Genomic DNA, 24615 nt, shown 5'->3' on the forward strand with positions numbered 1-24615 from the left:
CAAGCAAGCAGCACTTTGTGGGTGTAATAAAAACCAACAGGATACAAGGATAAAGTACTACTGTAAAAGTCACTTCTTTCCTCTCTCTGCGTGCTCTTAATGCGGGAGCAGAACAGGCACAGTAACGAGGACATTAATAAAGGATGCGGATCCATTTTTAATGATCCACTGGCCCCTTTAGTTTGAAACCGATTTTATTTTGTGCTCGCGGTCGAGCTTTATCTTCAGGATCCCTGTTTTTTGCCTTGCGAGGGACTCGTGAAAGCCGTTTTGCTTGCACAAGCAAAGTGCTGCATAAAACCTGCATACACCTGACTGTTTGTGTGTGAGTGAGACACAGAGAGAGATGCAGTCTTCTCTGTCTATATTTGGAAGATAATCCTCAAGTATGAATGTAAGGGGGGAGAAAGGGAGGGAAGAAAGAATGGTAGCTGAACCAAATTCAGTTTGGAGTCAAATATATGAGAAGAGTGTGGGGAGGTGCGCACGAAATCAAAACACTGGGTATGCTGCCGTTGCTTTATAGTGCATCTATAAGTGCAGATTATGAACATGTGCCATATCATTCTTCATCATTTTTATGTATTTTACATTCAGTGCATCTCAACTTAACACTTCTCAACAGTTAGATTAAAGAGAAGCAGTTGAAAAAAAAAAAAAGGCTACATTTCACTGTGTGTTATACTTGTATAACTATGCATGTGACAAATAAAGAACCTTGAACCTTGAACCAGTTATGTAGACAGAGGGAATCAAAGCCATGGAAAGTCTCAAGTAGCAGCAGCTACAGAATAATGTAAAAACCAGTTACACACACATGCACACACATGCACACATAGTCATCTCTGTTCTTGCTTTCGTCAGGGGAGAGAGTCTGCCTTCTCTCTGCAGCAGGGTTCTCCTTCTCATTGCTCTCTCTGACTCTCTCTCTCTCTTGCTTTGTTCATGCTGTGTTTGCTATGCTCTCTGTCTGAAGCAGCGCCACACTAGAGCCCTAATGAGCAGGCTGAGAGCAACCCAACGCAGATCTCCTATCAGCCGAAGAGCAGCAGCAACTCTGACGGCATCTGAGGCAACAAGACGCGGAACTGATCTGCAGTCAGCAGGGAGGCAGCTGTAGAAAGCAAATGACATCCCAGGAAAAGGCGTGGGAGAGGTTGTGAAGTGTCTTCAAAGGCAAATTAGCAGTCAATTGAGAGACTGGAGAGGAGAGGATTGGTCCAGTGTGATCGCTAACCTTCCACACTCCGAGGCAGACTCTCACTCCACTTTTCTCTTCTTGAGCCGAAGGACCTCGCCACTTCACCGGAGGAGCCCAGCCATGGAGGAGATGCTCACCTGCAGCCGAAGCCCTTTCTCCCAGGTGTTTGGGCGTCAGGGTCAGCTCATGCAAGCCAGTGAGTGCAAACATCAACACTAAATTATCTTGTGCATCCTGTTTGATTCTGATTGACTGTTGCAGTGTTTAAATAATGCATGGACGCACTGTTCATTTATATTCGGTAAGCTTTTTGAAAGTAGCCTATTCTGAAAAATTAATAAATAAAAATACAGCAACGCGGTTATGCAAAATTAAGGTGTTTAGGGAGGCAACATTTCAAAATGTGCGTCCTACTTTTGCAATTAGGAAATCGTTTTTTAATGTAACTTTGTTTCGACGCTTCAAGTGCAATTAATCCTTCAGTTCCTTCAACATATTTAATCATGTTATCGAGGGTATTAATATTTTTGCCTCCACACAGTTTTGTAATTATATATATACATATATATATATATATTTTCTTAATATATATATTATAAAGTATATGGAGTCCTTTGGAGTGTAAAGCAGTTGGCCAGAGTGTGTTACTGTTGATAGACTGTGATGCTCCTTTCACACACACACACACATGAGCAATGTCATGTGTGAAGATGCGTGTGCTCCGACTTGTGCGTGTGAGAGGTGGGTATGTGGGATTGAAGCTCACTTTTTCATGGGTGCAATCCTTTGATCTCCGTCTGGTTGAACATGCCACAGGTCTAAAAAGAAAAAAGAACGAGATCAGCCGCAGAAAATTCAGCTCATTAATTGAACACAACAGCACGAGCAGCTGTAAAATAGTAGCAAATGGAATAACTGAGCAATAACTCCTTATTTTTTTTTATCCAGCCAGAGTAGCGTCACTGTAAACCTTTAGGACATTTTACCTTATTGACAAAATGCATTTACAATATGAGGTTTCTGAGTAAATGAGTCCAGATTGTAGTTGTTTAAACAATTATTCCTATATTCAGTTGATATTTTTCTGCCTCCATACATACATTTGGGTTTTGCGATCAAACCTCACAGCGTGACAAAAACCTGCCTCGGTTGAACTGTTGCAAAGTGTCACGTAATCCCCAGAACAGAAAATGGAAGCCTTTGGCCTTAAGAGACCTGAGCAGAGAGTTTTGAGTTCTCACAGGTTTGCTGCAGATTGAACTGGGCGCATATACATCCTCTGTGGTGCAGAAATATTATTTTAAAACAGGAGCGCTGGCTTTTTCTTTTTGCGTGTGTGTGTTTAGTTGAGCTGTACCCTTTCGGGTTTTGTCTTCTCCTTCATCAGGAAATCGTGTCTTGTTTTTAAGATGCTGTTTAGCAGTAGGAACAAAAGTCGTCTTTCCCATCATTGGAAATGTTCTGTGATGGCACACTGTACAATGTAAACTTTTTTTAATAGAACTACTCCTTGTATTTTATAATAGCTGCTTCTTGGAGTCCTAAGTGGTAATTAGGAGGATTGGATAGGTTTTTCTGATTTGAAAGACTGAAATGATTACTCACTTAGGTGCTCATCCAGGCATTGTGAATAACACAGCAGGCAGTGTTAACGCAGTGGAAAATCAAGGGAAAAAGACATGACTGGTTAAACGTTTAGAGGCATTTCAGGGTTTCTTTGTGCAATTTGTTTCCGTTCTATTACTTACTGAAACATATCCACATTTGTTATTCAGCCTATGTTGTATATTTATTATACATAAGCCCGGCCGAATAATAACTTCAAGTCAAACTGTGACGCTTTCCCCCAGTGCCTACTTATCAGTCACAGGATAGGTGAGAGCGCCGGGTGCATTAAACCTAAATGCCACTCTCTGGTTGTGAAGATGACATTATCATTGCATGTGTTGTGATGAATTACAGCCTGTCTTGCGCTACCCCAAGTTATCTATGCTCTTTGAAGCTCGTGCTGCATGTCTGCGATTTCGGATGTGAGAGAGGGAAGGGAAGGGAAGGGGGAGGTGGAAGGAGGAGGAGGAGGGGACGGGCGGGGAGAGGGGCAAGAAAGTGAGCAGGCTGCAAATTGTGTGAATAAGAGATGGCTGTTTTAATCTATTTTTAGCAACAACCTTACATACTGTTGCACAGCTGTTGGAAGGCTAATCCACAGTGGCGCTGGCTTGCAATATCGGAACAGTAATTAAAGGGGGATTTTATTTTTTTTTGTTATCTTTGGCTGTCACCCATCATTGGATCAGGAGTCCCTCAGCTATATGTAAAGGCCTGTTTGAATTGCAGAGAGAAAATCCATTCCATGAGTGTTGCACATGCCCAAAGACTTGAATATTAACAACCTTCTGGTGGTACCAGAGCAGAATAAACAGTTTTCTCATGAATCATATTCACGTGGCACTGCCAGGTGCATAATCCTGCAATAAATTCTCTTATTCCCCACTGGTGGTGTGATTTGGGTTGTGTTCAGTTTTGTGACATGTTGTCAAAAAAAATGAAATTAAATAAATAAAATCCTTCAGCAGCCGATGCTCCCATTTGTTCGGGGAGCGTGACAACAGATTTTTGGCTTTTGAATAGTTGAATTACTCTGGGAAAGTTTATTTCTTACGTCAGTGACTTTCCAAGGTTAAACCAGTCAAGGTAGAGCACCGCTACCCATTAAATTAGGTGTGTGTGCTGTCAGATGCATTCTTTGCTTTTTGTTACTTTAATTGAAGTTAAAAGACTTGTTTCCCTTGAGGAAAACAAAGAAAAAAGACAATTCTGACCTGTTTTAGACACCAATAAGACCCTACAGAAGCTCAAAAATGATTTGAAGCCTCCCGGCTGTTGCTGCGTAGGAACCAACATTCATGTTGTTTTTTTCATGTCCCACATTGTTTCTCAGCCCCAATTCCTTTCTAACCCCTGTCAGGTCAGAAGTAAATCGCCGTGTAAAACGATTAATGTCCAACACTAAATTTGACTACACTGGCTTCCCCCTGCTGAGTATTTCTTTATTTGTTGATTCGGGCTTTGTCGTGTTTGAAGCTGGAATAATACCGTAAGTAAATTGCCTTCTCTGAGACCATTTCGAGCTGAGGCTCTGTGAAAATGAAAATAAAAATGGAACACAGTCATTTGCAAATCATATAAACCCTCATATTGAAAAGGGTAGAAATGGAAAGTTGAAAAATATTATCGTTGATGGAAAAATCTCTTCTTCATTTGGGAAAAAAAACCCAACAAAATGTTGCGACTGAGGTGTTTTTAGAAACTCTGCTGCGCCACGTCTTCTTTTAACAGTATTATCTTTTAGCTTTAGGGAACTCAGGGGAGCAATTGGTGAAGTTTTAAAAGTGAAATGTTTTCCTATTCTTGCTTGATATTGGATTTCAGCTGCTCAGCAGTTTTAACTTTTTGTTTCATAATGTGCCAAGTGTTTTCACTGGGTGACAGGTCACGACTGCAGGAAACTGAGGTAACTGTGGTTGTTGTGCTGCATGACATCACATGGCTAAAAAAAACATGCATTCCCTTATTGTTTGGGCTAAATGGTGCCTTCAAGGCCGTAGGAGTTACCCTCCTTCCCATCACAGTTTTTGAGCTATTCATCGATAACTCGGGCTCTCGGTTGTTCATGAGTACCAAAAAGACTTTCAGCTTTTTGGACCACATGAGTTTTCCAAGTCACCTCAGCCCACTCAACCCAGTCAATGTGCTTTTGTTTTTAATTTCCATGTTAGAGTTTTCACTTGGCAAATGTGTAAAAGTGTTTCCAGAATTGTCTCTGAGGCCATGCAGTGCTGCCTGAGGGCCATTCACTGGTAGTTTTTAGCCTCGGCCTTGTACGGAGGCTATTCTCCTGATTTTCTAAATCTGTCAATGATATTATAGAAACATTATTCCTAAACTGCTGAACTATTTCACGCAGTCGTAGATTTTGTTTTTTGTTGTTGAAACATTTATCTCCATTAAAAGTGACATGGAAGACTTTCCCAACTTAAACATTGGCGCAGAGTATGTTTTCAGTTTTTTGGCAAAGTTGGAAGCACTGTTTCCTTTCTTGCCTGTCACTTTACCCTTGAATATCTTCCTAATACCTCAATAAACCGTTGGTAAATCCCCGCTCAGGAGAGGTGGACGTGATTTGAAATTTTAATACATGACCACTGCAGGTGCAGAACATATTTTGGTCTTCTTTGAAGTGATTAATTCCTCTCCTTCTTCCACTTGTGTTATGGTTCCAGCTCACTCACAGATTCCTCACACCTCCTTACCCGGTGGGCTTTCCTGCAGTTAGAGATTAGCTTCATGCTGCTGGTGTTGCTAATCATGTAGACGGAGTGACTTTGCAAGAGGTTTGCTGGTGCAGTCTGTGTGTGCACTCAGCTAGGTAACTTTTTTTTCTTTTTGCACATGGTGAGTCTTGGATTTGGGCTGTTTCAATGTATTTAGTTTACTCATAAAGGAAACCCCTTGATCGGTCAGCTCTTTGCACCAACACGCTCCATCTGCTGTCATTTTGATGTGCGATGAAAGAAAAATCACACAGAACAAACGTGATGAGTCATACAGTTTTCACATGAGCAGAAAATAATTGATGTACTGACAGTGACCACACAATCATGACTCTGCAGGACTTTTGATTTGACTTTGCCATGTGTTTTCAGATTTACCTTGCAGATTTAATTAGAGCAGTGGATGAAGTGTTCAATATTGATCCCTCTGAGGTATTGTGCAGTGCATTGTTTTTTGGATTTAAGGTACTGTATTCTGCTGCATTCACCTTGTGCTATTTTGCATAACGTTTTTGGAATATCTTGTGTAGTGTATACGGAACATAAACGGCGATTATCTCACAAGGTTTAACGTCTAATCTCAAGCCTGCAGCAGTTTAAAAACTAAATACAAAAATAGAGGTATACATCACAGGGGAAATCATTATGTAACACGCCTCCACATACTTTTTTGTCTAGGTTGCGTATTGACTGGTCAAATACAGATGAGCACAGGTCATTCGTCTGCACCGCTGGGCAGACTTATCTTCAGATGGCCATGATATTGGCATCCGGGAAGCTAAATCACAGCAGGGCATCTGAATCACATGTGACTGTGCTCACTTATCCATGCAGAAGACCGATGAACTGTGCAAGTACTTCTTTTTTGAGAAATAATATCCATGTTGGCCTATTTGAAACACTATAACCTTTTCCTCAGTCGCAGCAAAACATGTTGCATGAAGTTGTTTTGGGAATCGTTCTCATAGCAGACATCCACCTTCTGAGTTTATTATTCAGAAGCCAGTGCTCGCAGAGGAAAAATGCTGTCAGTGCAGTCATTTTAGTTTAAGCGGCAGACCATGGCACACCTGGTACATCCTGAAAAATTTATAATGCACACATCCCTAGCTGTTCCTGTGCTTATAGAACTGGCATCCCCAGCTTTTATTAGCCCTGGGATAAATCAGAACGCTCCAGAGGAGCCTGATTGAAAACAGAGTTAGGGTCAGCAGGCTCTTTCTTGGCACATCTTATCCTGTAGTGTACCCCAATTCCAACATAAAGTTTGTGTCAGCACAGCCTGTCACACACAGAGGTGATCGTGAATGCAGATTGCATATGTTTAAAACTGTTGTGTTATTTTTCCCCCTTATCGTTTTTCACAGGAGTCAGATTTAGAAGCAGCAAGCGGGGGGGAAAAAAACAACAAAAAAACCCATAAACCTGTAGTCTGGCGATATTTATCTACAGGAGAATGACAGCCTAAACAGAGAGCATGTTTGATGCTGTGAAGATGTGATGCAGAAAGTGTGGAAAGTGCTGCAGTATAATGAAGCCGTACCATACAAGCGCCCTCAAGGACATGGTGCTGTGATGTGATCTGTACTTTGGAGCTTCATACAGAAGTCACAGTTAATACAGTCTGTAATATTTAGCTTCTCCTTCGGCTGCTCCACTCATAACTGTTGGAGTACTGGGATACATTTTAGCAGAAAGTCAATAGAAATGTAAATGCACAGATTAAATCCTGAGCTATTTAGATATGAAGCTTGAACTTGTAATTTTTTAAAAGCCAGTAAAGCATATGATATAATGCCCTATACATGTGTTAAAGGGATATATTAAGTAGAGAATAATATTTTTTCTGTAGTAATATGCTAAAGTATAGCTAATATGTAGAAAATGAATTGTTTTGAATTTGTTTTGTCTGCATTTACTTGAAAAAAAAAGTTAAAAAAATTAATTGTACCAGTAACAGAAAGCACAAAGTGTAACAACCACTTTTTTTCTTCAGAGAGATAGCTCATTTATTTACTTATTTATTTTTTGAACTATTTTTTAAATGTATTTTTTTAAAGAACCATCCTTGGAAGAAGAAAAAATGCTGCCAAATCATCTTAGTAAAATCTGCACAGTCAAATGTATCTGCTGTGTTAAAGTGCTGGCAGAAATCTCAGAGCTACTTATCCAGATTTAAGAAATGAAAACAAAACTCTGTGCTATTATCTTTCTGTTTGTGTTTTGAGGAAGCCAATTTTGCTCTAAACATTGTGCTATTTTATCGGCAGCCACAAGCAGCCACTGAACCAAATAGCCTGCTTTAAAATGGGTATGAGAGGGCAGGCTAACCAAACACAAATGAGAGGAAATAGGCTGTGTGAAAACATTTCCACTGTAGGAAAAAAGAGAGAGAAAAACAAACAAAGAAACAAACCTAAAACTCAAGTAAGGAAATCTCTTACTACAAAAATATGGGTAAGAGGAGAAGATGAAGAGATTTTGAAGCTAACACAGAAGGAGCGCTAACGGTTAGCTGCCAAGGGCTCTTGAGATTACTATACTGAACTACAGAGGAAAGCAATACACATAAGCAATGTTCCCTCTAATTGTGCACTGCTGGCACGCGTTGCGCATGAATTTTTTTTTAAACCTGAATTGAAATTAAAATGAAAACTTTAACAATTCAGTTTTGCAGTGTTAGTCAGTAAGTGACTGGCTGCTCCCGTATGGGATTAGAACGATGCTACCTTATCCCATAGTCCAGCCAATGATGCGATTCACATTCGTATATACGCAGCTAATCAACGTCGTTGACAGGCTATGACAGCGTCCTTATGTGCCGACACCGGTGTTTTAGCTAGCAAAGCGGCGTGGCTGATGTGGAGCGAAGCCACGTTAATGACAACGTGTACAACCATTGGAGATGTGAGCAGGACAGATGGAACATTTGATGGAAAAAGTGTGGACCACAGACTCATACTCATAATACAAGTCAGAGCTTTATGAAAAAAAAAACAAAAGAAAGTTGTGTTTTCAAAATTGGAGTTCAAGTTATTTTTACTTCCAATAGTGTTAACATGCTACACAGGTCATGAACAAGATTTTTTTTTTTAATTTTCATTTTTTTTTTTTTTTTTTTTCTAAATGACATCAGAAACAGCAGTATGCGACATTACGTGATGGCAGAGCTTCAGTTCATCCTTTGTCTTTTTTTTTTTTTTTTTTTTTTTTTTTTTTAAATAAATAGGACAGGGGGAATGAATGAGAGAAAGAGGGGGAGAGAAAGAAAGAAAACCAAAGGGGAGAAGAGACGGTGAGAAGGGGGGGGAAGAGAGAGAAAAAAAAAAAGAACTCCTGGGTCACCTGTATGGAGAAAAAAAAAAAAACAAACAAAAAAAACAAACAGAGGAGACAGCAAACAACAAAGAGCAACATAATAATAGAGAAAACAAAGCACCATCACAATAAACTAGCTAGTCATAGATATCAATATTTACTAAATAATAAACGATATTGTGCAGCACGCAAGATAGACAGCGCACAGTGTGCTTTGAGGCAGCAGCCAAGAAAGCTTTAGTCCGCGTCTGTGAATACCCAAGTGTGCATACCTGTGTGGATCAGCATGCTTGCATTCCAAAGGTTTCTCCATGTAATGATCTGCTAGGGAGTGTGGGGGGGCCACAGCCCCGTCCTCCAGGGTGTGAAGCGGGTATGGAGGAGATCAAAACTCCAGACATCCAGAGGCCCCCAGAACACAAGAGACCATGGAAGACCAACAGAGGGGCAGCCGCGCCACTGTTCCAGTAAGAGCTGAGGAGAGTCCCAGATGAGGGCTCGCCCAGCAGCCGCGGAGCAGAAGTCAGGGGGAGTTGCAGTGACGCGCCCGTGAGCTCCGCCGGCCCCCAGCTGTGCCTGAGTGACCGAGCCCCAGGCCGAGAGGCCGGGGGCACCCCACCTCCAAAGGGGCCCGAGCGAGCCCCAGGCCCCAGGCCCCCGACAAGCGGCCGCCACTTTCATTGTAAGTGGGCTAAAGCAGTTAATTAAAAGTAGTCTAACATAAATGTAAATGCTGTAATTTGATTATTTTACTAAACCATGTAACTCGGATGGATTCGATGCTGGCGTGACCACAGTGTACACGTCTGTTGCTGCTCACAGTGGTCCAAGGGACCGCTCAGGGAGTTTGTGTGTTTGCTCAAACACATGAAAAATTAGAGGGAACATTGGCTGCTTTAAGGTACAGGGGCTTTATTTACCATTACCAAATGTTAATGCTAATGTTTGTGGTTGATTAATTGAACAGTGCAACAGTAGGCAGTTTAGTTCATGCGTGCTAAACAATTGCATGCTAGTTTGTGTGAGTCTTGCTTAACTTGGATGGAAAACGCAACAGTTTCTCAACATTTCGCACCAACTTAAAAGTAAAATGTTCACATATAAAAGTGAAAGTACATATATATATTTTAACCTGGCAAACTATGAGGCGGTGTCTGTGCTATTTTGTGCTGTTTTCAAATCTGATAGATGGACACTGTAGAGATGGAGGAGACAGGTGGCAGGCTGCAGACTGTGCATCACATGTGTTTGAAAGAAGGAGCTTGACAAGTTTATAAACTGATAAATGCTGCCATTTTCTGCTGGTGTGTGATGAAACACGTGTAGTTATTTGTTTTTCAGAGGTGGACTTTGTATATTTGCACAATGAGCAGATACGCTTTTTTTTTAAGTAGGACTTATAAAATCTTTAAACAAAGGCACTAATATCATAGGGACTAAGTTATTACTTAATAACATTATAATGGGTCCAGAGGGTTGCTTTAATCTGATTAAATACTGTATCATGTGGGAGCTGATATTAAAAAGATAATGTGTTACTGAATCATTTTAACACATGTGAATGCAGGTAAAGCATTGTTTTGCCTAGTTTTGGGGAATCATTAAAATTTTTAGCTCTTGATTAAGTGTGTGGCATTTTCTGCTTTGCACATTCAGTTACTGAAGCAGCCGCGTGAATGCTCTGTTTGCAGCAGCACAGCCAAGTTAGATTTTGCTGCTGACAGGCATTGCTGACAACAAAATAAACAGTCCGCAGTGAAACTTACTGCAGGGACTTGATTTTTCTTGACATCGGGTGGGGGACAGGTGCACAAAACCAACCATCTGCTCACAGCGGTTCGGAGATCATCCTATGAGCCTGTGGGGTTGCACAAGTTGGCAATGTTGGATGTTAGCCAGTAGACGGAAGCCTGCACTCTTATTTTGTACCTCTCTTCTTATTTTGTTTTAATTACAACATTTCTGCAGACTACACATTAAGTTTAATTGCATAGGGATAAATGAGTGCAGACATTAGTTGTATTAATTTACTCGTGGGTTTTTTCCACAGTGTACAATAAGCTGAAGGCACAGTTCACACTGAGAAGCTTAGAATAAAACCTGACATTGTCAGTTAAACTTTATGGAGCTGTATTTAAGGACCAACATTTTCTCCTCTGGCTCCTTGACAGGGCCACTGTAATCCTCACCAAACACAAAGTTGATTATATTTGTAGTTGTGATTGTTTTACAGCTTTTTTCACATGCTTTGGTATTGAGATGACGCTTATTTTTATTTCTTTATTTTTTTGTGATGGTTGCATTTATTAGTATTTTAGTATTAATTTATTTATTGTCATTGTCAAGAACAATGAAATTGCGTTTGGGGCTTCCATACAACCCAAAAAAAAGAAGAAAATAATAAATACCCCTTAAAACCCAAGTGTACATATTTAACCCAGTGTGACTCCAATGCAATAAGACAATCCTTAGCAATAATGTTCGTAGAAATTCAGACAAAGACCTGAGAAACATGACAAAATACAACAATGCAACCCATTCAATATTATTGTACTGTGAGATATGATATCAGATATGATAGTTATCTATTTAAGAAAGAGGGGGGGGGCAGGAGGGGGAAGAGAATAAAGATATGATGCACCAATGCAGACCAGTTCATTGCTATTAAGAAGTTGGATATGGTTATTGTCCGTGAGAGGGGGGCAGAGAGTTCAGGAGCCTCACAGCCTGTGGATACAGGCTGTTGGCCAGTCTGGATGTTCTGGCCTGTATAGACCTGTACCTTCTCCCTGAGGGCAGCAGATGGAAAAGGTGGCGCGCAGGGTGATGTTGGTCCCGCAGGATACTGTGCACTTCATTGGCAGGTGGATGATGTGTCAGCAGCAGCAGCAGCTTGATTCGTCTGCCAATCACGTCAATCCTAGTCTGTAATCCTCCACTTTTCTGCTTCTAAATCCTCACTTCAGGCATCTGTGCTCTCCCATCTAGACAATCCATCTCCGCTGAGCTTTCCTCTGTGAAACGAGAGATCATTGATGAGCGATAAAAGCTTAGACTTTAATCCCAAACACATACAGGATTATAGAACGAGTGTTGCACGTTCAAAGTGAAGCAGTAGTTTCTGCAGTGACTATGAAGACACGAAATGAGAAGTTTTCTTTTTTTTTTTTTTTCCTAAAAAAAAACTTCTCATTTCATTTAGAAATGAGAAGTTTTCAGGAATAATTATCTGAGAAAATATTCAGCTGACTGAAATGTTGCCAAATAAGTTTTGATGACATTTGACAATTTCAAATATCAATCTAACTCACAAATAGCTGACTTCCACATTTTCTTGGACACGGTCAGAGCCTGACTGATTTATCGGCAAGCCAGTATTACCGGCCAGTATTGGCTATTTGCTGAAGTAATGTTATAACTACTATTAGTACTAGTAGTTGAAAATCAAAAGGTAAAGAAGGCACTCCTTTCCACGATGTCATCAGTGTTGATTTTGCATAATGTGCCCACCAGGGGGCACTCACAATACAACATCAAACATCAAACTAGAACACGACAACCTGCTGATCTGATCCAAGTAAATAAACTACTAGGCTTACCAGCAGAGATGGGCAGTAACGCATTACAAGTAACGCGTTACTGTAATCCGATTACTTTTTTCAAGTAACGAATAAGTAAGGGATTACTATAGCAAAAAAGGTAATTTGATCTATTAGATCTCAAAGATCTATTGCTTTATTACCTATTCAGGTTGTAAATCTTTTTTTTTTTTATAATAACTAAGTAACTAATTACTTTTGAAAATAAGTAATCAGTAAAGTAACAGGAATACTTTTGGGGGGAATACTTTTTTCAAGTAACTTGACCAACACTGCTTACCAGATATTAGAATATCGTCCGATATTAAATATATTATCAGTAGTGGTATCGGTCTTAATAATCCTATATTGATGAAGCTCTAGACAGAATACAGCATTTTTCCCTCTGATACTTTTTATGTGTGAAATACGTATAGTAAATGAATTCAGGAGTGATTCCTTTTTATAACTCTCCCTACATAAAGGGAGAAAAAAATCATATTTTGATGTGTTACAGATTAAACTATGAAATTTGAAAGAAGGCCAGTAGCTAGACTGCTTTTGACTCTGACTGTACTGTGCATTCAATAATATACGGTGCCTTTAACAGCTGTGTGCATCTCCCCACATCTATACAAATCCTGAAAAAAGAATGAAGATGGCAAAATGACTGCAGATACATTCTCATGTATGTATGTTTCTTTGTGATTAGCAAGGAAATCTTTATGGATGGCTGAATACTCAATAATGTGTCACTTGCACTTTTTTTTTTTTTGGCTTTTCCTTTTAAATACAGTCGATGGGCTTTATTGTCCAGCTAAGGTTAGAGGAATATGTTTCATTTTTCGGATGTGTCGAGGCTTAACTTCTCACCTTCCACTATAATTATCAGAGGCCCCTGCTGCCTCAGGGAGTAATCTCACTCACGCTGAGGTGTTAGGATTGCACAGCACAGCAGGCTGCAAAACTGCACAGGACTGACTGAGCTGACCCCGACGATTTGTCACACACTAGTCGGTGTTGACTCAAGTGCAAGTTCTGTGACACTGCTCGGAAGGAAACAAACTTTGAAAATATTTCAGTTCAAATATATTTAAATTTGAAAAATGTGAAATGACCAGTTGACTTAAAATCATCCAGATTATTTTATTCACACCGTATTTTCTCTCTCTCCGAAGCCAGAGTGAGATGCACAGACATGACCAACACCTTTGTCCTCAGATAACTTTTCTGAGCAAGTATGTAAATCTAAAAAGAAAAAACCAAAATCAGCATCACCTAAGCACTTCTTCATCTCCATCGTGTCGTTTTAACTGCTGCAGGAAAACTTTAACAAAAGCAGCTTAACCGACAGGACTTGTTAATGCTCTGAAACAATTTTAATCTCATTTAAGTGAACGGTTTCCTTAAATAAAAGCCCCCCTTATGAAACGCACCTTTGATTTTAAACTTAAACACATATCCTGTTGGAGGACTGTCATTATGCATGTAATCCCTGTTGTTTGTGTTGTGGCAGCAGCGGCTTCCAGCCCCCGCAGCTAAATCGACAGGGATGACAGTGAAAGCAAATGGTCTTGTCAAGTGTTATTCATACCGCCCCCTACTCACATTAGACTGCCATCATTTTCACTGACCAACACCTTTGTCGGTACACGCTGTATATTCCATGAATATTAATATTTGTGGGGAGTGAGAATTTATCTTGGAATCTAAATACATAATGCTGTATTATTTATTTAGATACCTGGATTACCCAGCTTCTGTCATCCCTCTTTTTACTTACTAAGGCCCTGCTTTCTTTTTCTGTACTTGTTGAATTTTAGTCTGTGTTTGGATTTATTTGATATTCTTTCTGACATTTTGAATGCTCATGCTTGCCGAGTGTCTCCTTTGGTTTCCTTGGTGTTACCTGTGTTACTCGTTTATTACTTTCCTTTTCTGTCTTGTTTTTCTTTCCTGATTTATTTTAGAAATTGCTTCGTGCGTCTTGTTGTTTGCCTTTCTGTCTTTGTGTTACTTCCAGTACTGCAAATTTAACACAGGACCAGTGCCGATCATTACTGACGTTTATACTTCAGAGCAGAGGCTCATTTATGAGATGAATCGTCATCAGTTTGCAAATTCAAAACACACCTTTCACCTTGTCATGTATTTTAAAACTGGGTTTGTGAAGACCTGATATGTAAATGTGCCTGTATGTAAAAAAACTTAGAGTCAACTTCTTTTGTTTAAATGTGCTATAGGATAAACATAAAATAGACATGACAGTCAGCACAAAATGACATAGTGTCTGTTTGAGGTGTAGTTTTTCATTTCCAAAAATAATAATTCATTCAGATAGAAACAGGTATCGACCCTATTGCGCTAGCGTTGATCCAAGCAAACAAACAAAGAACCTTTATTTGTCACATGCACAATTATAGAGTACAACATGTAGTGAAATGCTTGTGTCCGAGCTGCGGACAGGCTGAAGACGTAGCTGCGCCATTCCAGGGCTTGGTTTTTTAGGTCTAGCCAGGAATCTTACTGGATACCGGGTGGGAATCTAACTTGTGACTCCCGCTCCAAAGATGTGTAGTCTTACCAATGCATACCAGTACCAGCGTTGGTACTGATACTGTCGATATTTAGACCGAGCCGCCCACCTCAACCCGCCGCCGTCCCTGATTGTCTCCACCTGAGTCTGATTTCCCTCCTTTGTGACTCACCAGTTGTGTTTGGTTGGCTGCGGTGTCTCTTGCCCCTCTCCTTTCTGTCAGGTTGTCTTTTTGCCCTGTGTTAGGCTACCTCTTGTTCCCTGTGTGTCTTTTTTTGTGTGTTATAATGGCTAATGGGATTCTCTGTATCTGCTTTTTTGTTCTTTTCCAACAGAGAGTTTGCTTTCTGTATATTTTGCCTGCCTCTGCATCCGGCATTTGGGTGCTCTCTCCAGTGCTACGTGACATTACTGATGCTTTTGTTAGCCATTAACTGTTCATGTGAGTTCAGTGAAAGTGCATAGTCCTGTTAGAGAGCAGTATTTTCACAGTGGGAGTATTATTGTCTTAAAAATTCACACAATATAGAGAAAAATGTAGTGCAGCAGAGCACTGTGTTGAAGAAAAAGTTGTAATTTGGATGTGAAATAATGTTTTCTGAGTCAACAGAGGTTTAAACTTTGAACGTCTGCCAGAGGTCTTTACCCTGGGATTCATATTTTAATCATTATTGTCTGTCAGACTCTGCAAACAAATGATCGTCTGTTTTTACATCGAGCACAGGTGAAGATTTGTCTGCCTCCAGGTACTTGTCCTAGATCCAAACTTTGACGGTATTTACAAAGACAGCTTTTGTACTTCAGAGATGCGTTGCGCGCAGGATGCTCTCAGACCACCCAGTATCTGTAAAAACCCTCCGCAAATCTTCTCAAGGCGTACAAGCTAAACAGTTTTGAGTTGACATAGCGGTTAAATCTCATCTAGCCTTCGCTCTGGAATGCGTGGATTGAATCCTTCCTGTTTTTGCAGAGCCTTGTGTTAGCAGCGAGTAAAATCAAAAACAAGCAGACCACAAAGCAACAGACAATGAGGCTTTTCCTTTTAACTTAAGCATCTGTTTATGAGCCAAAACGGCGCATATGAGGCCGTGTTATTAGAGGATGTAGTGAATACACACGCTTTCATCCTGCCTGTCTTTGTGTCCAGTTAGCAGATTATTTTCTTTAGTAGTGAAATCACCTGAAGCTGCCCTTTAATTCCTTCATCTAACAGTTGAGGATATTGATACAATTGGAGCAGAAAAACAACAGAATGAGGACAGAGAGGAAAGAAGAGAGCGACGAAAGGCTCGGCAGAAACAGAAATGTAAAACTGAGGGGGGTAGATTCTCCGCTGCATGGAGAAATGGGTAGATATGGTGAGCCAGTGCCAGATTTTTATTTCTTTCTTTCTTCTTTTTAGAACATGCACATGCACACAACACACTTTAAGTGCACATCTAACCACCTCCAGGAAACCACATCCCATTTCTGCTTCTCTCCCTTTATTCCACCCATTCCAGCAGTAACAGATATGATTAGTGGAGTTTAATGAGCTCTGCAGAGATGAGCGTTCTGCTTGGTGCTCTGTGCTCCACAGCTACAGAACCCCCAGGGTTTGGCACTGCCGAACGAATGTAGTGTGTTCCTCCACCGCTTTGGTCTCTTTACCATCTGCATGTAAATCTTGTGTGGGTACCAAAGGTGGGATGACATTATGTGCATTTTCTAGATGCATAATGTGGCAACAGCGTGCTCGTCATCTTTTAGAATGAGTCCATTGATATGTTGTGAATTAAGAGTAGGACTCCTCATATTGATTAGGATTAATTTACATTACAGATGTAATAGAGTAATCATTTTATGAATACGGCCTGAGATCGCCTCCATCGTTCGGTAAAGGAAACCTACATACAGAGCGATCCACGATGTCACTTTTTTTCCTGCTTGATGTCTTTGTTGCTCACAGTGTTAAAATATTTACCAGATTCTCCTCCATTTCGATAACTGCATCACCTAGGCACACAGCTAAATTTGTGCGTGTGCGTATGTTAATGATCGCGCATCTTTATCCCACCAAGCAGTCTTGAGCTCGACTTGATGAATTGCTGTGCCCCTTTTCATGTTACGCGAGGTTAATCCCGGCAATATTTCTCACCCCAGTGATTTGCCTGATTTGCATTCATTTTACAGTGTGATTAAATTATGTGCCTGCTGTAGACAGCATTGGACAACATTTAGTTCACAGGCATTAAGATTAGTACGGAGGGCAGTGTTGTGGTGTTTTATTGTTGCCATTGGGTGGCAGTGTTGTATTAGCACTGCCACTAAGGCAAATCATTTTTCTATGGAAGTATTTTAGTGTTATGGTGTAAAATGTCTGATTTTGCACCACTCAGCTTCTACATACCTCACGTCTGGTCAGTTTTAACTCTGCCCGTGTGACTCATTGCTTAGTGGGTTCCTGCACTTATTTCTTTTTTGCTGCACGTTGAGATCAGATTTAGTCAATATTATAATAATATTTCGTCCTGCCAAATGTGACATTAAAGTGAAAGTTTCGCCATGGCAACAAGAAAATCAATTAAACTACATACTCATAATTATTCATTCACATCTAGATGCTTCTCGGGACCTGACAAGTTTCCCATTGCCTAAAATAACTGTAATTAAAATGTTAATGATGCTGTTTATGATCTCATATTTGAATATAGCTCATATAGTCCATCTGCTCCATTTGCCAGATGTTTAAGAGGTGTATCATTTTATGTTGAGCTTAATTGTGCAAAAACTAAACCACAAGTTTCCAGCTGAGCACCAAACTAATTAGTTTCAGCAGTGCGAACACAGAATGACTGCTCCCTGGCTAGACACAGAATTGTGCCCCTGTTATGTAGCTGTTAAGTGCCTTAGAGCGAACTCCTGTGAAAAATATGATTTTAGAAAAGCGACTGGTCTATTAAGACTACTCAGACTTGGTTTTTGGTTTTTTCCCTTGTTGCAGAAATCGGTAAACAAGTAAATAAGCCAAAAATGCATCAATGTGTGTTGCCACTGCTTAGAAAATAGCAAACGTACCAGCTCCAGAACTTCATCATGAAAATGACAGTTTCTTAAAAATAGTTAGTCGGTATGGAGATTTGACACTTCAACATTGTCCTGCTCCATTCCCTTGGCAAATAGAGAAAGTTGTACTAGAAATCCTCCTCAAGAGATTACATTAGAATAAGAAATGTATGATAATGTTATTCACTGCTTGGACTGAATTATATTCTAAATTCTAAGAGAATGAACCAAATGTTTTCCTCTCTTCTAAAATACATTCTAGGTCATGACTGCAAAAAAACCCCAAAACAATTTGAAACAGTATCCACATTAATTCACATGCTGTGTACAGTTATGTGTATTGTTTCTATGCGTATTGCACCACATCAAAATAAATAACTTGGGTGAGTATGACACTGCTCTGCTTGTGTGTACAGCCGCATATATAAGCAATGGATTTTGGGCTCATCATTTTTCATATTTCCTAACATTTCACCGTGATTTCATGTGTGCCACGCTCAATTCCCATGAAATAAGCCCCTTTTATCTTGACTTTAGCCCGACTACTACCTTATCCCATTAGCTTTGCTGCAAATATTCTTTCAAATATTTTTTTCATTGGTAGTGATCTTATTTCCTCTGGCAGTTCTCCCTCCTGACGAGATAAAGGCCCGATGGGACGCCACTGTGGCCTCTCCTACTCATTTGTTGTGCCGTTCCCGTTCTATAGGAGAGGACACTTTGAGATTTTTTGCTGTGCTGGTGACACACGGAAAAAGTGAGGAAAAAAAGAGAGAGAAAAGACAGAATGAGGAAACGAGAGAGGAAGAAAGTGCTGGGGCCCAGCTGGGGTGACATTTTTATTTTTGTTGCATCTATTGTAACCTAACTATTGCAATTTCATCTTTCTTTTCACCGTCTCCCACTTGCATACTTCTGTTTCACTTTCATCAGTTTTCACATTTGCTGACGGCAAGCTGCAGGTGAGATCTATTTCAGGCTTCAGATGAAGACACTGAATGACAATCCCTGCAGTTTGGTGTGTTTTGCATCCTTATCCTCACCAGCAAAGTCATGGCGGTGATTTATTAGGTTACTTTGCACAATGTCATAAGTAAATATTATTGAATTTCCACTGTTGGAATGTTTTATACGGTTATAGCTTTTTAAAGTGTTATACTGACACGTTTTCCTATTGAAGAAACAGTTCAGGTCATCTAAGCAGCAGCTTCAGTTATTATTATTGAGCAAGGTAATAGGATTAGATCTATAGTCAATAATCCTAGCTATTTGGTTTATGGCAAAGAACAGTGCAGTGCATATGTGGAGAGAGATGTCCTTGATGAATTGTGCATGTTTGTGGATTCTGAATTGATTTCAGTTGATAACACCTTTCAAGAAACGCATTGATTTTGTGCTTCATTAATCTGGTTAATCGTTTCTCAGTAAAACAAAATGCCTCCAAACTATTTGTTCTACCTCGTTGATTTAGAGGCTTAATGATCGCAGTATTGACGGCCGAACGCTCCAGACCCGATGTTGAACATGCAGGGTAAAGGTTGCTGTGTGTGTGCTGCAGCAAAGAACTTGAATCGATTTCAACACAGTGTAGTGTTGCTGATCAATCGCTTCAAATTTTTACTTTATCAGCGGTGCTTACGGCGCAGTGGCAATACGTCTAATCTGTTTTGTGAGTTTGTCATCGTGCGGCGTAGAGCCCTTTGATTCTAATGCGGTAAATCTTCTTTCAGCTGCTGCCTTCTTATGCAATAAACGAGTAGATTATTCCTGTCATAATAGGCTGACACTGTGGGTTATAGTTTAGTTTGCTATATGTGCTCTGTATTTGGCACTGGATTTACAATCCAATTCATTCATTGACACATCCACTGTAAACTCAACTTTTATGATCTATTTAACTCCTTTACTGAGGTTTAATTCAGCCTGTTTTCACTTTAAGGTTGTTGTAAATGGTGTCGTACTGGATTGCATTTTATTTGACATTTTGCTCTTTCATGCCAGCGCAAAGACAACACAAAATGACAAAGACAGCCCTCAGTATGTTATCCAGTGCAACACTTTTATAATAATAATAATAATAGTAAGCGTATTATTGAATTTATGTTTCCAATGATGTTGAAAGTTTGAATTTAAGATAAATGTCACGGTGCGGCATGGCACACCGTGGAAGGAGTGGGGAAAGGAGGACCCAGGCGCGGTGCTCTATGTATAAACAGTGTGTTTATTTACAGAGTGGAACAAAAACAACAATAAATCCCCGTGTTCTCCCAGACTCCCGTGTCGTGTCTCTGCGTGAATAGTTCGTGTCTCTGTGCTCTCCGCTCCCGTGTCAGCACCCCCCGGTGCTCGCTGCTCTTCGTGCCTTCCACGCTCCTCCTGCGGGAAACAATAGACGCAGCCGTCAGGACACAAATAACCGCGGGCATACACTTACACACATTAACTCAATTCAATGGGACGACTAACGTGGAGTCTCAAGGAATTGATCCCGCGTCGGTGGGAGCTCCAACTCTCTCCTAAGTAGCTCCCCCGACGAGGCCTGATCAGCAGCAGGTGTGTGACTTCGGGTGTGGCCAGTCCTTCCGCAGGGCCACACCCCTCAGGCCTGCAGGTGGCTGAGCTCCATCCTCCAAGCATACCCGCAGACACACACACACACACACACACACACACACACACACACACACGCATGGAGAAGAGCAGCAGCAACACCAAAATACATATAATAATAATAATAATAATAATAATAATATAATTCATAACTGCTCAGGGATCCTGGGTTGCTCAGACCCAGGACCCTGACAGTACCCCCCCTCTAAGGGTCGGCTCCCGACGACCCCAAAACAAAAACAAAAAAAACAGCACAACCAACCCAGGGCGGGCGGCTGGGGGAACCAGGACGGAGGGCCAGAACCAAAACAAGCAAAAACAACAAAACAACAAACCGACCCAGTCCACAGTCTCAGAGTCAGACCGCGCATCCCGCAGCGGTGCAAAAAGAAAACGAAAAGACGCCACAAACAGTCACAGGCGGCCCATCAACACAACAAGAGAGTTCAGGGGGCCTACCTCGAGCCCAACGGCGGCGACGTAGCAGCTCCGGCGGACGGCCCCGGGTCCGGCGGCAGCAGCAAAACAGTTCAGGGGCCTGCCACGGGTCCGGTGGCGGCGGCGCTGCTCCTCCGGCGGCCAGCCACGGGTCCGATGGCAACGTCGCTGCTCCGGTGAGCAACAGCGAGGCGTGGCAACAGGTCCATGACGCGCCGATCGCTGACGTGGACGCACCGGACGTGGACGGCGAGGAGGCCGCGCTAGACGTGGAGGTCCCTCCGGTCCGCTGACCTCCTCGGCCGGCAGCGAGAGCTCCTCCTCGGCCGGCAGCGAGAGCTCCTCCTCGGCCGGCAGCGAGAGCTCCTCCTCGGCCGGCAGCGAGAGCTCCTCCTCGGCCGGCAGCGAGAGCTCCTCCTCGGCCGGCAGCGAGAGCTCCTCCTCGGCCGGCAGCGAGAGCTCCTCCTCCGGCTCGCTGAGCGCTCCTCCTCCGGCTCGCTGAGCTCCTGCTCGGGCATGCTGAGCTCCTGCTGCAGCTGGACGAAGTCTGAGGTTTCCCGAGCTTGCACTACCCCCCCGGGCTTTACGCAGGGTGCAAAGGCAGGCGGAAACTCCCTTGAGCTGGCCGAGGTAGGGGTTTCCCTCCAGGATTGCCTCGATGGCGTTTAACCCCACCACTCTTGCCCTTGTGTTGGTGGTGTGAGTTACCCAGTCCATCAGGCGTTGGACGCGGGTGAGGTCGCTCTCTCCGGACAAGGCCGCTGGAGTGGGCAGTGGAATGGAGGCTGCTGCTGGTGGAGAAGATGGCTGAGCGTGTGATGTGGATGGTGAACAGGATGAAACGGTAAGCGGTGAGGTAGATGTCGCGGGGCATGATTCAGCAGGTGACGGCTGGATCACTAGCCGGGCGATAGGCTGAGGTACAGCGACCAGCTGGGCCGCGGGCTGCGCTTTGGCTACCGGCTGGGCAGCTGACCGTATAAACATAGCCCCAGAGTAAACAGTTGAGGTGAGTGACGATGAATTGTCCATATGACTCACCACAGCCGGCTGTTGAGATGTCTGTGGATTTAGCTGCGGTGAGGAACGCTGGCGGCGCGAACGTCGTTTCCGTGTCGGCGTCGGCGTCTCAGGCAGTGAATCCACCAGCTGTCCGAGCTGGTGGGCAGCCTGAGGAGGAGAGTGGAGGTGGAGGGTGGAAAGTAGGAAGTCCAGGACCACCGCATTAAGGGAGTCCACCAGCCAGGGGAATTTAAAAAGTATCTCCTGCAGCCGCCTCTCCACGGCGTGACGCAAACCTTCCGCAGGCTTCTCCCACCATAATTCACACATGCGGTACACTTTGTCCATAATTTCCCTCCTGAGCCTCTCCTCGGAGACCGCTGGGTCCATAAGTGGCGGGATCATTCTGTCACGGTCTGGCTGGCAGACCGTGGGGATGTGGGGAAGGAGGACCCAGGCGCGGTGCTCTATGTATAAACAGTGTGTTTATTTACAGAGTGGAACAAAAACAACAATAAATCCCCGTGTTCTCCCAGACTCCCGTGTCGTGTCTCTGTGCTCTCCGCTCCCGTGTCAGCACCCCCCGGTGCTCGCTGCTCTTCGTGCCTTCCACGCTCCTCCTGCGGGAAACAATAGACGCAGCCGTCAGGACACAAATAACCGCGGGCATACACTTACACACATTAACTCAATTCAATGGGACGACTAACGTGGAGTCTCAAGGAAATGATCCCGCGTCGGTGGGAGCTCCAACTCTCTCCTAAGTAGCTCCCCCGACGAGGCCTGATCAGCAGCAGGTGTGTGACTTCGGGTGTGGCCAGTCCTTCCGCAGGGCCACACCCCTCAGGCCTGCAGGTGGCTGAGCTCCATCCTCCAAGCATACCCGCAGACACACACACACACACACACACACACACACACTCACATCTACAAGCATGGAGAAGAGCAGCAGCAACACCAAAATACATATAATAATAATAATATAATTCATAACTGCTCAGGGATCCTGGGTTGCTCAGACCCAGGACCCTGACAATAAAAGTTGCTTCATTGTAGTGCAGCTTGTTAGGAACTGAGCTGATAGGACACAGAGACACAAAGCATTTGGTGTAAGAAGGTTTTTGACTTCTGCAGTGATAATAACTGACGTTCCAGATGAGTCGAGTGGTGAGAGCGGCGGGGTGAAGAGGCAGCAGTGTGTAGCTGAGACCTACGCAGGCCAGCAGGATGTGAGAGACTGAGAAAGTGTGCTACTAATGGATGCTGGCTGGTTGCTGGAGAGAAGGTTGTGGACCTGCAGCACAGTGAGATGAAAAGTTACTAAACTGGGGACCAAACTTACTGAGTGGATATTAGGTGTAGTGTTAGTGCTACACAGAGAAAGAACAATCTGGCTGACAGTGTAGTGGGTATTCTGTGTCTCAGAGTTGCAGGTTAGTTGATAGAAGCAGGAGGGTTAAAGCTTTAAGCAAACACAAACACAATAGAGGGAGACAAACAGGGAAACGGTATGAAATGAGGGCATGCCTACATAGCTATGATATTAGCCATTAGGTAAGGTGGGGTCAAATCCACTGCAACTTCAGAAAACACCAACAAATAGAAAAATACTGGCTAGTGGTACCCCTCAGCCTCCTAGTACATACACTATGATATCAATTTCAAATCCTAGGTCATTTCCTTATCGATTTATCACATTTATAAGATTTTCAGAAAACTTGACCTCTGACCTTGACTTTGTGGTCGAATTCACTGAGATTGAAACACTTCCAGTAGATACACCTATAGTAGCAAATTTTAACTCGTATTTTGCTTCGTTCTTGAGTTATTGCATTAACAAACTTTGGTGTCCATGTTGCCCGCCCACCCAGCAGCGTGGCAACAATACACCATCAGCCTTATGTAGCCAAGGGGTAAAAATGCTGCTAAAGCACACAAAACACAAGAGAAGTTGAATAAAACAAAAGGGAACTAGAAAAAAATGTTGCAAACAGCTAATAGCATGTTTTATGTATTATACGAATCATGCCTTTACACATTTCCTTGCATCTTTTTCTCCATCACAACATCGAAGAATCCTCGGCGCCCTTTAAGTGAATCTCAGTCGCATCTCCTTGGCATGTTTTGGTTCCTGTCACTTCTGCAGCTGGTCAGTCACGTTATTGTCTCTTCAAAAAACACTTGTGTTGTTTTTGTGTGCTTTTTTTAGCGTATTTATGGTGTCTAAAAAAGTTTTAATCATGTAGGGTTTTTACAACCCCCAGAAAGGGACTCTACAAAAGACGTCCAACACGATCAGAGGAGCAGAGATTTAAGTGACTGAAGTTGGTGCCAGATGGGCTGATCTGAGTATTTTAAAACTACTTATGTGCTGGGATTTTAGCACACATCTGTCTCCAGGGTTTACAGGGAATGGTCCAAAAAAGAGAAAATGTCCAGTAAATGGCAGTTTTCTGAGTGGAAGCGCCTCGTTGTTGTCAGAGGAGAATGGCCAGACTGCTTTGAGCCAACCAACCACTCAAGACAACCAAGGTATGCAGAAGAGCATCTCAT

At 42.4% G+C, this 24615-nt stretch overlaps 1 protein-coding gene across 1 annotated transcript in view; it reads left to right on the top strand.

Annotated features, from left to right (window-relative positions):
* The window catches only part of kazna (kazrin, periplakin interacting protein a), a 200169-nt gene that overhangs the window by 2856 nt on the left and 172698 nt on the right, over positions 1–24615 (top strand). The window contains exon 2 of the mRNA XM_085345542.1: positions 977–1397. Coding sequence (XP_085201668.1) covers positions 1322–1397 — 76 coding nt within the window. The 5' untranslated portion in view covers positions 977–1321. The remainder of the gene's footprint in view (positions 1–976; positions 1398–24615) is intronic.

Source organism: Diplotaxodon limnothrissa, linkage group LG20 (assembly GCF_057381915.1).
Source record: "Diplotaxodon limnothrissa isolate DT_005_m linkage group LG20, D_limnothrissa_male_GT1.1, whole genome shotgun sequence".
Classification (NCBI taxonomy): Eukaryota; Metazoa; Chordata; class Actinopteri; order Cichliformes; family Cichlidae; genus Diplotaxodon; species Diplotaxodon limnothrissa.